General features: G+C 42.5%; 2 protein-coding genes across 3 annotated transcripts; both read right to left on the bottom strand.

The window, feature by feature from the left end:
- Window positions 1-407: 407 nt before the first annotated feature.
- Window positions 408-2,379, bottom strand: LOC108008711 (uncharacterized). Of its 2 annotated transcripts, none has more exons than XM_017072608.4 (6): window positions 2,225-2,379; window positions 2,108-2,164; window positions 1,625-2,012; window positions 1,503-1,571; window positions 1,028-1,412; window positions 408-971 (listed from the first exon to the last, which is right to left on the bottom strand). In XM_017072608.4, exons 1-6 carry the CDS (start codon window positions 2,254-2,256, stop codon window positions 784-786), a joined length of 1,119 nt encoding a protein of 372 aa, XP_016928097.3. In that variant the 5' UTR covers window positions 2,257-2,379; the 3' UTR covers window positions 408-783. The 2 variants fall into 2 exon arrangements, with proteins under 2 accessions (XP_016928097.3, XP_016928098.3); XM_017072609.4 differs by having other exon boundaries at window positions 1,028-1,354; window positions 1,508-1,571.
- Window positions 2,380-5,573: 3,194 nt separating this feature from the next.
- LOC108008136 (serine protease grass-like) lies at window positions 5,574-6,638 on the bottom strand. The gene is made up of 3 exons (XM_070994763.1): window positions 6,410-6,638; window positions 6,082-6,260; window positions 5,574-6,050 (listed from the first exon to the last, which is right to left on the bottom strand). The coding sequence occupies exons 1-3, from the start codon at window positions 6,628-6,630 to the stop codon at window positions 5,632-5,634; spliced, it is 819 nt and encodes a 272-aa protein (XP_070850864.1). The 5' UTR covers window positions 6,631-6,638; the 3' UTR covers window positions 5,574-5,631.
- Window positions 6,639-11,727: the final 5,089 nt, after the last annotated feature.

Genomic DNA, 11,727 nt, shown 5'->3' with positions numbered 1-11,727 from the left:
TTCCCATCAGCCGCGCTTTATGCCGCTTTCTGGGCCTCGAACAAGTTCGATGTTGGCTGCTGCTGCCGAGAAGTATCTGTGATTTACGAGCATCTTTAGCCGCTCACAAAAATGTTTTCAAATTACACAAATTGTGCCATGCGGGCCAAAGTTGTAGAGGTATCTTCATCCCCGGGGGTTAAGGCCACGGATTAGTCGGCCCGGGGCCGTGACATTTATCCGATGTCAGAGCTATGGATTGTAGAAGGGGTGGTTAGGGTGGGCAGGTGGATGAGGAATGGCCATCTACTGTTTTTCCACTCTGCCATTCCTTTGCGGACAATGGAATTTCAATTTACCAACGACGGAATGTTTTTGCAACACGCGCTGGCAATTTAAATTTATGCATGAACATTTTCTAATACCACTTAGAATAACAGAAATAATTTATTATTTTTAACACTTTACAATTTCCGCGCACTCCATGTGTGCGTGTTGCATGTGTGTTTATGGGTTTTCTGTTCTATTTTGGCAAAACAACAAAGCTTAATATTTGTTTTTCATTTGTTAGCCCGGCACCAGGTGAGACACGGTGGGAAATGAGGGGCGTGGCACCGCGGAAGAGGCGTTGGAGCGCAAGTCCTATTCAACACTTTGTTGTGGAGCGTAAAACAGCAAAAATATCCATTTATAAATATTTTACAATAAATATTTCACCATGGAAACAGAACGGAATAATAGCGGCGGGCCGTTCTGTTATTGAAATGCAAAATGTTTGATTAAAACTTCAATTTCGCTAGCCCATCAAAACATGGGAGCTCTGAGCAGACGCATCAGATAGTAGAAACTCTTCATCGGTAGTCCCGAGCTTTGCAACTTGGCCAGATATCGGTTTTCCTCATTAACACTGTAGCTGACATCATACCACAGGATGTAGACCAAGTAAAGCACGGTGACCAGTAGAAAGATTAAGCTATAAGTGTGATTTGCATCTGAGAAGGTAGAGGCTTTTTAAATATATCTTTCCTACAAATAGCATTCTTCTTACCGATCAATTCCAGTACAAATTGTATCTTCTGTGAAGCCCAGGCCTTTAGAATATCATCCACATTCACCTTTTCAAGAATTTCCTTCGAGTCCTCTAGGTACTTTAGATCCTTCGGGTCCTTTGGATCATTTTTGACCAAAGAAGCCGGTTTTGTCGGGGGAATATTGCGAGCTGCTTTTTGAAAGATTGCCCTAAGGGTTTCCTTTGGATTTTCGGAATATCTGAATGACTCCATATCGGATTCTACAACATGTGGCTGAACCTCAGCCTTCTGTATGCTTAATGCCGTTTTTTGGATCGTATCCTGGTCTTGAATGGTTTTTGGGGCTGTGATAATGGGACGGGAACAAAGGGTTTGAAGGCTCTCTGGAAACTTACGATACAACTGGTAGAAGAAAAATATGTCACTCAATTTTCATTTTAAGTCCAATTTAAATTTATCTATAAATACATTTAATCTTAAAGATTACCTTACCTTACGACACGGTTTCGAGTTGAGTGGTCCAATTACTTTTTTAGAATATTCCTTATTTTTCTTCTGGTCCTGTAAAAAATACTTTATAGTTTAATGCTATGATATTAAATACTTTCAAATACTTGTTTCCTTGAGTCGTCCATAGCAGACATTGGGGGGCTCCTTCTTCTGTCGTGACGAGGATTCTTCATCTTGACTTTATCCAACCGACTGCGCATATGAGTCCTAACATTATTTGGAACGTTCTCTTGGAAAGGGTCCTGAACTTTGACCTGGCGTCGAATTCTCTTCCTTCCACCTGAACAACCGCTTTCGCAGGTCTCCTCTTTATCCATAAGTTGGAGGGAAAGATTATAAAGATTCTTGCTGTTCGACTTAGCGCTGCGTTCCTGAAGGCTGGGCAAATCAGGTGAAGCCTTTAAATGACGATCCTCGATCCCCTTAACAGCGTCAGTGCGAATATGTCCATTGGGTGCTACAGTAGTACGACTGGCATAAACCGAAGTCAAACTGGTAGTAAAGTGAATGAACAGCGATGGATAACGAAATTAGGGAACCATTTATGACCAAGGGTATTCTAAAAACATAAAGGTTTAAATACTTACGATTCAGCCACAAACTTTTTTGGCCTGTATATCTCGACAAGGGTTTTGTCGTAATCTCTGCAGGGAAATATATGGTGTAAATTGGAAATAAAGGTTTATTTATGGAAAAAAACTTACTGCCTCCTGGGAATTACGTGTATTCGATGCATTTCTCTTTTCGATCACTGCTTTTAAACTGTGAGGTGAGAAAATAAAAAAAAATTGTAAAATGTTAGATTGTAATTTGTGTTGTCGGGGAGTGAGCTGAAAATATATTTGGCTTTCTATCCATTCGAATCGAGTGTCAAGGGCTGCTGTGCTGTCAGCTCCTTGGGGGCACATTTCACACATTTTCGCATTAATATGCAATTAAAGCGGAATAGTTGCAACTAGTTGCAGTTGCAACTGGCGAGCTTTGTTCGCTGCGCAGGCGCATATCCCCGGGCGGTTCTCCACGACCCATCCTGGCGATCGCTTGGGGCGCTCCTCAGCTTCTATCTCCGGCTGTTTCCGTCCCTCCCCTCGCCAAACTCCCTTGGCCGCTCATCAAAGCGTCTAAGTCCTGCGGCAACATTAACACAGCGAAGCGCAAGGACCTCGCTGCCTCTGCCGGCGTCGCTGCCCGCCGCAGGACACTTTTTCACGCAGCGACGCTTTTTCGTACAGTCATCGTGCAGCGAAAGCGGTTCTCATCCGCAGCTCCTTCAACTTGGTTCCGCACTTAGTACATAAGCCGCTGTACATAAACAGATGGCCACTGGGCGAAAAAAGTTGGAGGATTATGCTGAATGAGGAGATAATTATGGGTCAACGTACGTTACGTAAACGAAGGCATTTGTAAATGAAGTAATTGATTCTGTAGTATTATTATATTATTATTTTAAAACTCTTAAGGCTTTCATGGTTTATTTTTCACAATACCTAACTCTGAATTGCTTAAAACCATCTGAAATAAAGAACTTTATGCACAAAAAAGCACATAATTACCCCTGAATGAATTTTTTACTTCTACGTCGTTATAATTCCCAACCAGTTTAAGCTTCAATGTCGTAAGAAATAATGTTAGTTATTAATTGGCCAATTACAAAATTAGTGTCTTGTGACAATATTGTATTTTGGGGGATAATCCATCACTGGGTATATGTGGTATTTAAAAAACATTTGTTCAAAAAAAAGCCCACCTGGATTCACCACAGGTGTGATCCCAATGTTTAAATATTTAACTTGATTTCAAGACGGTCTTTAATAGTGTCCCTTTTATATTTGTATATATTTTCTGCTTTATATCAGTATTTTTTTCAAGTGTAGCCCTTGCTGGCGGCCATTTGGTATGGCGCAACTAAAATGCAGTTGTTGTTGCTTTTTTCGCTTTTCGCCGTATTTGTCTTCTGCTGCTGTTGTTGCTGCCGCTGCTTTGGAATTGTTGGCGGTTCTTTGCCATCGCCATCGGCTATTTGAGGCAAGAAGCTGGCCAGCGGGCTCCAGCGGACAGCCAAAGCAGCTGACACAACGGCAGACGATGACTTGACTCCGGCTTTGACTTGAAGAGTTGGCTGCCATTCCCTTGCCGTCTTTAATTGCGTTTGAACTTCGCCAAAAATGTATAAGCAAAATACAAAAATACAATACAAAATGCGAACAAAATAAAGAATTCGAAAGTCGAAATCGGAAAACCAAAATTGAATTGTTATTCATTCAATTAAAAGATTATTTAGATGCCTAGAAATGCACTTTGATTTTGATTTTGTTGTATGCAACTGTCAGTTGCACGCATTTCCAACCGAATGCATTTGCACAGAGATACTCAAAGGGGGCATATATTTACTGGTGGTTTGGGTGGAAAAGCTTCGTTTGTTGCGCTTATTCATTCGAATGTTAATTAAATTGTATTTAAACTGCATCGACTTTTGACATATGCCTCGGCTGCGTTGCCTGCTCATTGAAGCGCCTAATTTGATCAGAGAAAAAGTCTCGTTTATGAAATGCATATCCTTTGACTGGCGGAAATCAGCATTAAAATGAACTCCTTCGAGGAACTGGGGAATTTAATGCGTATAGAATTTAAACTTGTGTCTACGAACTATGGGAAATTAAATTAATAACACACTTTGTTTATAAGGATACAAAAGAATTAAAAAAAATAAACTCTTAGGAAATATATAAGGTCCTTTAAATTCTGCTATAAATATTATACCTTATAGACGTGTATAAAAATGTTAAAAAATTCGTTATACAAAGAATGAACAGATGCTTTTACTTAGAAATGTGTTCTACTTATTTCACATCTTTCAACCGCAGTCGAGAAAAGCGGCAGACAGGATGCGTCATCAGGAATGCGGCACGGGTTCCGTTGAAATTGTTGAATGCGCTTCCTGCTGCACGGGAAATTAAAAGGCTGCCAATGCGGCGTATGTGTAATATTGGGGCACACACTCGGAGACAATGCTCCTCCGAACGGCAGAATGGCAGATAAGCGGGGGCTCGCAGTCGCCATAATCATAACAATAACAATGCCCGGCTCCGTTTCGGAGTCATTAAGCCTCGTTTTATGGCCATTGTGTGGGGCACAGCTCCTCCAATGGATCCTATCCTATCCTATCCATCCTGCCCGTCCCGTTCAGTTGGCCAATTGGTGTGCATATTTGGCTATTAAGTGCAGCTCGGAGAGTGCGGGCGAAAGAGTTATCTTTAAGCCACTAAATTGCCACCGATAAACGCGGCCAAAGCAGGCGGAATACTTAATGGCAGGGGAGCAGGGGGACAGGGGGCTACGGCTAGCCAAAACTTTTGGCCATCCCGGCCATCGTATCAGCTGAAAGAAATTTTAATTAAATGTCGCCGCAAACGATGCGGTAATATGCAACGAGTCGAACGGAAACGGAGTCGAGAACCAAACCAGAACCCATTGGTGTCGCATCGCAGGTATGGGGGCATTATTTTAGCGTTCAATATGATTGCAGCCTGGCGGGCCATTTGCCATTTGGCTCAATTTATCACAATGCCAGCCGAGTGCCAGAGTGCCAGAATGCCAGTGCCGGCCAAGCCGGGCCGCTTGACCAGAAATCAGGAATCAGAAATGAGCCTGAATCCGAATCTGAGCCTATCCCCAGCCGAGCCTCATTCCGCTGTCAAGCGACTCGACTGCACTTAATACCGTTTTCTGACTGCCGTGAATTGCATTTCATGTGTCAGCGTTTTTAAGCGCTTTTACCCCCCAGCGTTTTCGGGGTATTCCGATTTTGGATCTCGGACTGCAGTCCCTCCATTGACGGCTAATTTATAGAGTGAGAAATGCGCCCCCAATGCGAGCTGAGCTATTTAATAAGCAAACAATGCGGGAGTAATGCGAAAAGAAATGGAAAATCCTTTGGCCCTTGAACTGCCCTGGGTTACGTGATGGGTAGCGATGGGTTCGGGATTGAGACTGGACGGGGTTGGAGGTCACAATCACAGTCGCCTTGCAGCAAGGGGTGCGCTCACCAGAGATCCACAGTGAGCACTTATTATAGTTATTCTTATTTAATGTTAACAAGGTTTTTAAAGATTTATCTATATGTACTCGTAATATTCACAATCCAGTTCATATAGTGCGTAACATTTGTGTAAAGACTAGGGGCATCGCAGGTTGGGGTTCCATAGCTGATGATACCAAACTGAAAAACACGGTTAGTTTTTCCATAGGGTGAGATTGCACTTAATGGTCCTCCCGAGTCTCCGGAGCAGGTGTCGCTGCTCAAACTACCGGCACATATCTGAGTACCGTCATTCTCTGATTGAAATAAGTCCGTACACTCCGTAATATCAAGATAGTTTATAGTGGCTGTCTGTAGAATACGGCTCGTTGGAAAATTGTTCGTTCTTCCCCAGCCGGTGACCCTAAATATGGAAATAGTTTCTCGCACTTTCTCATTGACAAGCAGGCAGATTGGCCTGACATAGTCTATAGAAAGCCATTTAAGTTCAGAAAATCAGTATGAGGTATTACAATCACTTACCTGAAAATGTCACCTCTTCTGCCATTCGAAGCAGAGCTATATCATTCCGATAGTTGTCTGATTGAAACGCTGGGTGGATAAAGCTGTCAGCGATATGAATATCATAGATTCTTGGTGTGCAACCCGACGAAGCGCAATCCTTAATGCTTTCCCGATCGTATTCGCCTAGGCGCACCTTTCTATAAAAGTTATAAATTGTGTTCATCTGTTAAGGAAATACAAAGCAAATCATACTTAAATGAAGCGGAAAGGGTATGTCCGGCCGTCATGACAAAGCCTAAACAATATCAGTTAAAAATAAAATAAAAGTACATATAAATCGAAATACGAACGTGAATTTATAAGAGATCCTCCCGCAATCAAATCGCCAACCAAAAGAACCATCCATGGATTTGATAATACATCTGCATCTTCTCCTCCAGTCATTCGTTTGTTCCGTGGAAGATGCGATGTCAATCCACAGTTATCATCTAGCAATTCGGCCAATATTTTAGTAGATCTAAAAAATAGGGTGACTATAATCAAAGCTCCGAATACGAAGGCGGTCATGTTTCAGCAAGTACTGAATAATCACTAAAGCGCTTATCCAGACAACTTTTATAAATGAAAACATTTTTTTAATGAAAGAAACTTTACGAACTGACCGGATACACATACGCTAAGATTGTAGATTTCGCAGCAACAAAAGGGGGATTTCCTTAAGATAATAATCTTAAAATTGTGTTTGCACAAAGCCCCCTTTATCATTAAATTTTGGGAAATCTAGCAAGTGCGTAGAAACGATTTCGGATTTTAAAGGCTAAATTTAAGGTCTAAAAATAGGTTCTTAGGGGAAGTGCGATAAGTTTAGCAGTCTGAAAGAAGATTAGTCAATATTGTTAGAGATTACTCCCACGGTGTGCCACCTGTGTTCCTGTATAATTCCAGATCTTCAATACGACATCATACACTTTGACTACACAGAAAACAACCGTAATCATCTCCCAAATCAAAAATGACAGCTAAGAGCGAAATAGAGCCTAAAATAACGCTGGGTAAGAGCAAGACAGCAATATTCGATTCCCTCCAAAATATATATCGATAGCAATATGAAAGAACATCAGATCTAGAAAGAATTGTTAATTAAATGAAAATATCCATCATAAACTCTAAATTTTTTCTCTCTGTGGAGCAACGATGGAGCTAAATGGATAAGGAGTGCTGCCTCTATCTGTACTTCCCAATAAACAAATGGTTTGTCTTATAGCAGTTTACAGCCAAACGTGTTTGTAAGGATATTAAGTCAGTTTTTGTTTATTTTGCTTTTGCTGCTGATATGAGATACTTTGATGAGGGTACTCTTATTACTATCCTGTGCCTTGAAATCATAATTCCGAAACTAAATTTTCTGAATCGGTTAGAAAAGTATTATGTGGATTAAAAGAGTATACCGTCCTTCACCTGACAGATATCACTGTACCTTTTACACGTTGAGTTCAAAAATTCATCATTGTTGGCTGCTGCTGCTGCATTGTTGCCAAAACCCGCTGCTGCCGCTACTCCCGCCCCCCGCCTACCCCTTCGCCCCCTTTGCCCCTGCAGCCCAGCTCCCCCACTTACCGCAAACCGAAACTGACTGATGCCTGGGAGCTACTTTTGGGATGAAATATTATAATTACAAGCGAATGTCCTGCGGCCAAGGAGGAGCAGGAACAGTGGCGGGGGGTAGGGGGGGCTTGGGGGCTCTGGTTTCCAGGGGGGTGGACGGAATGAAGCGACATCAGCCAAGCATCAGGCAGTCCAAATCGTAACTCTCGCCTGCTCTCTCTCTTTCTCTTTTGCTGTCTCCGTCTCTGTTTCTCTTGCTGTCTCGTTTTGTTCTTCGGTGGGTTCGGTGTTTTTGCCCTTGGGGCCTTCGGAATCCCCAAACCCCCCCGTCCGTAATACCCGTTCCCAACTGCTCCCGCTGCTGCTGCTGCTTCTTCTTCTTCAGTCGCAACATGTTGGGACGTTGTGTTTATATGGTCGCCTGCCGGCAAAAGCGGTCGCTGATAATTTAGATGCTTTGGATGTGATAAGCCTTGAAAACAGGTTTCAATGTTTCCAACATGTTCGATGCGGCAACAGTTAGGAGTGGGTGGTTGGGCGGTGGGTTGGTTTACCCCCATTTGCCCCAAAAGGGGTGGTTTTCGGGAAGGGGGCCCACCCATTGTTAATTGCAACTGAATGGCTTGCAGGTATTTATTAAGTTTTTGTTTAATTTCTAAAACTGGCATTGCCATGTGTATTTGTCTCATCTCATTTTCACTTATTTCATTGCATATTAATTTAGGGCGCGTCACACACACTCACATATGTATGTTTTGTATATACATACATACGCCTGTCAGCCTTATTGAAAATTAGCCTGCAGTTAATTTAGCATGCCATTAAATTTCCACATACATATATAAACCCCTTGTCGTTCTGGGCCCAAAAGTAATGCATGCAGATTATAACTTAAATATGAAATGTCACGCATTGACAGGCATATTTTTGAAAAGTGTGCAGCAGCAACAGCAAGTTTTACACCTTGGGGCCAATCCGTTTATGGACCCGAGCTGGAGTCGGAGAACCGGGGAACTGGAGAGATGGATATGGATACGGACTCTCGGATCAGCATCTCACGCCATGGGTAGCCACAAAAGGCAGGCCACAACAGAAACAGGAATTTATGAGGCCTGGTGTATTTGCTCCGAGGCGAAAGTGTTCGAGGGGGGATCGAAATTGGGCTGGAGATGGGGATTGGGTTTTGGTTTCGGCTTGGGCTCGCATTCGGGAATGGGAATGGTATTTGGACTGTGTCTCTGAAACGGACCCCAGAGATGACAAGGGTCACATGCCAAGTGGGGCCAGCAATGAAAGGGGGCACTACATTTGTTTCAACTACCAGAGGCCGAAATAGTTCATCGGCTTATCAGTGTGAATAGAACCAAACTAGATTTGTGGGTAGATTTAAAATAGTTGAGTACTGCCCACTCACCAATTATAGAAAAGCCACCAGTAAAATGGTGAAGAAATAGAATTTTTAGTAAGGAGGAGGTATAGAAATTGTTATAACAATCCTAGTTGTACTGAAGATAAATAAACGTTGTAAGAAATCTTAACTAACTCATCTAGTATACAAAGATCTCAGCCCCAAGTTATTTGCGAAATCCAGTTACAGGTTGTCTGAATGGTTATACTAGCGATGGTATACTAGCAATACCTATATCAGGTATTTAGAGGGTACTTAAAAATATTTACCAAATCCTGCCCAATGTTAAATAAAGCTCCCTACAGAAATCATGAATTATTAACTCCACATACTAAGTTAGAAAGGTATTGTGACTAGCTTAAAATAACAGCAATATAAGATATATCATGTCTTGGCTAACTCCCAGGTCTTATCTCAAAGATCTTAATCGTTATGCCCTTAACCCTTTCCTTTTGAATGGGTTAAAAAGTGAGCAAAGCAATTACGAACTATTTTCCACTCTTGGCTGACTGAACCAATAGCTGAACAAGTGATTCAATTCCGTGGACTGGTCACAGCTTCCGTTTAATTGAGGGGCTTCCACGCATTTCGCACGCTTTTTTCACCTGTCCCCGCCCCTGCACCCCCCGTTTCACCTGTCCCCCCTGCCTAAATGCTCGATTGCAGTTTGTGTCTGTGTGGGTGGATGGGTGACTGGGTGTCTGCAGGGGTGTCAGTGGGTGGTGGTGGTTGGATGGGTGGATGGGTGAGGTGTAACAGATGTCTGTAAATTGCTTTACTGACTGACTGACTCGCCAGTTGGCTGTTGGCGGTTGCTTAACTGCTGATGTTGCTGCTGCTCGTGTTGCTCATGTTGCTCATGTTGCTCCTGTTTGGTTTGTTGTCAGTCAAAGTGTCAGTATGTATATGCCTCGCTCACAGGTGTGAGTGCAGGTGTGACTGTGGTGGGGGAGTTTGTGGCGGTGTGCGTTGCACTTATAACTGCATTAATACGAGCTTATGCTACACGGAATCGGGCGACCCATTAGTTGTTGCTGCTGTAATCGCTGATGTTGCTGATGTTGCTGCTGTTGTTGTTGCTGCTGCCACATGTTGTTGTTGGCTCAACATTGCACATACAAACGTGCCACGCAGCGGCATTTTGCTTACAGGTGTGCGGCATTCGCAGCTTGTCAGTGTGGCCGCGTTTATCGCTACACTTAAACAAACAGCCGCGTGCGTTCACAAACAACCCACACAGATACACACACACACACACACGCAGAGCAGGCCGCGGAAGGAGCAACAACAACAACAACAGCAAGAACAGGATGGCCAGGATGTGGCCGCCTATTAAGTGATTTTAACACTTTGCGCATGAAAATTGCAAAAAGGCAACGGCACGGCGTTGATAATTATCCCTTAATTGCTTAATGAGCGGCACTTGAGCAGCGCCGCCGACAGAAGCGACGTAAGTTTAATTAATGCCAATTTAATTACTACATCACACACACGTGTATATGTACATCTGTGAGTCAACTGGGTGGCACTTAAATGCCACATTGGCCGCAAAGGATTTCCACGCATTTTATAAGTGATTTAAGTGGCTTGGTCAGGGCTTAAACATCAGTTAACTTCAGCAAACGCTAGCTTTATTAATAAGTAATAATTTGTTTGTTATTCATCCCGGCCACAATTTATGAATTTTTATTGACAGTTATTATTGTAAAGGTTGTTTGAAATTTTTATTGTGGATTTATTTGGTGTTTAATTCATCTTTATTGGCTCTGATTTACAACTGATTGATATTTGTTTTAACATTTATTTTTGTTGTATTTTTATATATTTATAAATCATTCAGTATGTCACATCAATGAAATTAATACTGCTTATATGCCTTATCAACATGGAATTTCAGGGGTATATTGAAATAAATAAAATAAAGTCCACTCATGGTAAATAAAACTTTGACGTTTACAATACTTTAGTGATACAACTCTCTAAAATTTCTTTCGTTTTACAACTTTATCCGCTAATTTATGCATTTTGAAAGCCAAGACATTAAGATACTATAAAAACTCAGCATAATTCTCCACTAATTGCTTCCCACATATCTTGTTTATCTAACTGAGGTTTACAGTTTCCTAGCCATGGCGATAGCCGTCATGTTTGCGGCCTGCTTGTTGGCCGAATGTCTCTATTAGCCAGGGCCATAAGTTATTTGGTTGTTTGGCTTGATTAATGTTCACCTGGCCGTGTTCCGAGGAAAACTTAAACAGGCCAGCGGATTGGGAGGCACTCTGGGGAGGGGGGTCTTGGGATTGGGGGTCCAGGCCCGACCATTCGGACCTCGCTCTGTGGATTGTGGATTGTCAGTGGCAGCTTCGTTTACGCTCTACCCTTTTCCATTGCCGGATGGCCAGCGGCGGTCTCTTCTTCCAGTGATCTAATCTTGTTATTGCCCTGGCCTCCGTCTCCGTCTCCGGCGTTCCAGCATTACCCAGCATACCCATAAAGATATACGCAAACACTCGGGCCTGAGAGTGATTTAGCTGATGTGCCAATTCAATTATTTCTACCTACATAGGATTTTTCCACATGGCACCGGCAAAACATATAAACGCCGATAAATGCCATACATACAAGCCATGTGGCATATAAAATAGTGAATG

This window comes from Drosophila suzukii, chromosome 2R, assembly GCF_043229965.1.
Source record: "Drosophila suzukii chromosome 2R, CBGP_Dsuzu_IsoJpt1.0, whole genome shotgun sequence".
Lineage (NCBI taxonomy): Eukaryota > Metazoa > Arthropoda > Insecta > Diptera > Drosophilidae > Drosophila > Drosophila suzukii.
Note: the sequence above shows the minus strand (reverse complement) of the source record. Positions and strands in the feature narration are given on the sequence as shown.

Bases quoted from the DNA above. Each gene is read 5' to 3' on its own strand.
- LOC108008711 (XM_017072608.4), bottom strand. From the start codon at position 2,256: ATGCATCGAATACACGTAATTCCCAGGAGGCA. The intron at 2,013-2,107 runs GTAAGTATTTAA...CTTTACTACCAG, and splicing joins AAAAAGTTTGTGGCTGAATC to TTTGACTTCGGTTTATGCCA. The intron at 1,413-1,502 runs GTAAGGTAATCT...TTCTTCTACCAG, and splicing joins ACTCGAAACCGTGTCGTAAG to TTGTATCGTAAGTTTCCAGA.
- LOC108008136 (XM_070994763.1), bottom strand. From the start codon at position 6,630: ATGACCGCCTTCGTATTCGGAGCTTTGATTATAGTCACCCTATTTTTT. The intron at 6,261-6,409 runs GTATTTCGATTT...TAACTTTTATAG, and splicing joins TCTCTTATAAATTCACGTTC to AAAGGTGCGCCTAGGCGAAT. The intron at 6,051-6,081 runs GTAAGTGATTGT...CATACTGATTTT, and splicing joins AGAAGAGGTGACATTTTCAG to CTGAACTTAAATGGCTTTCT.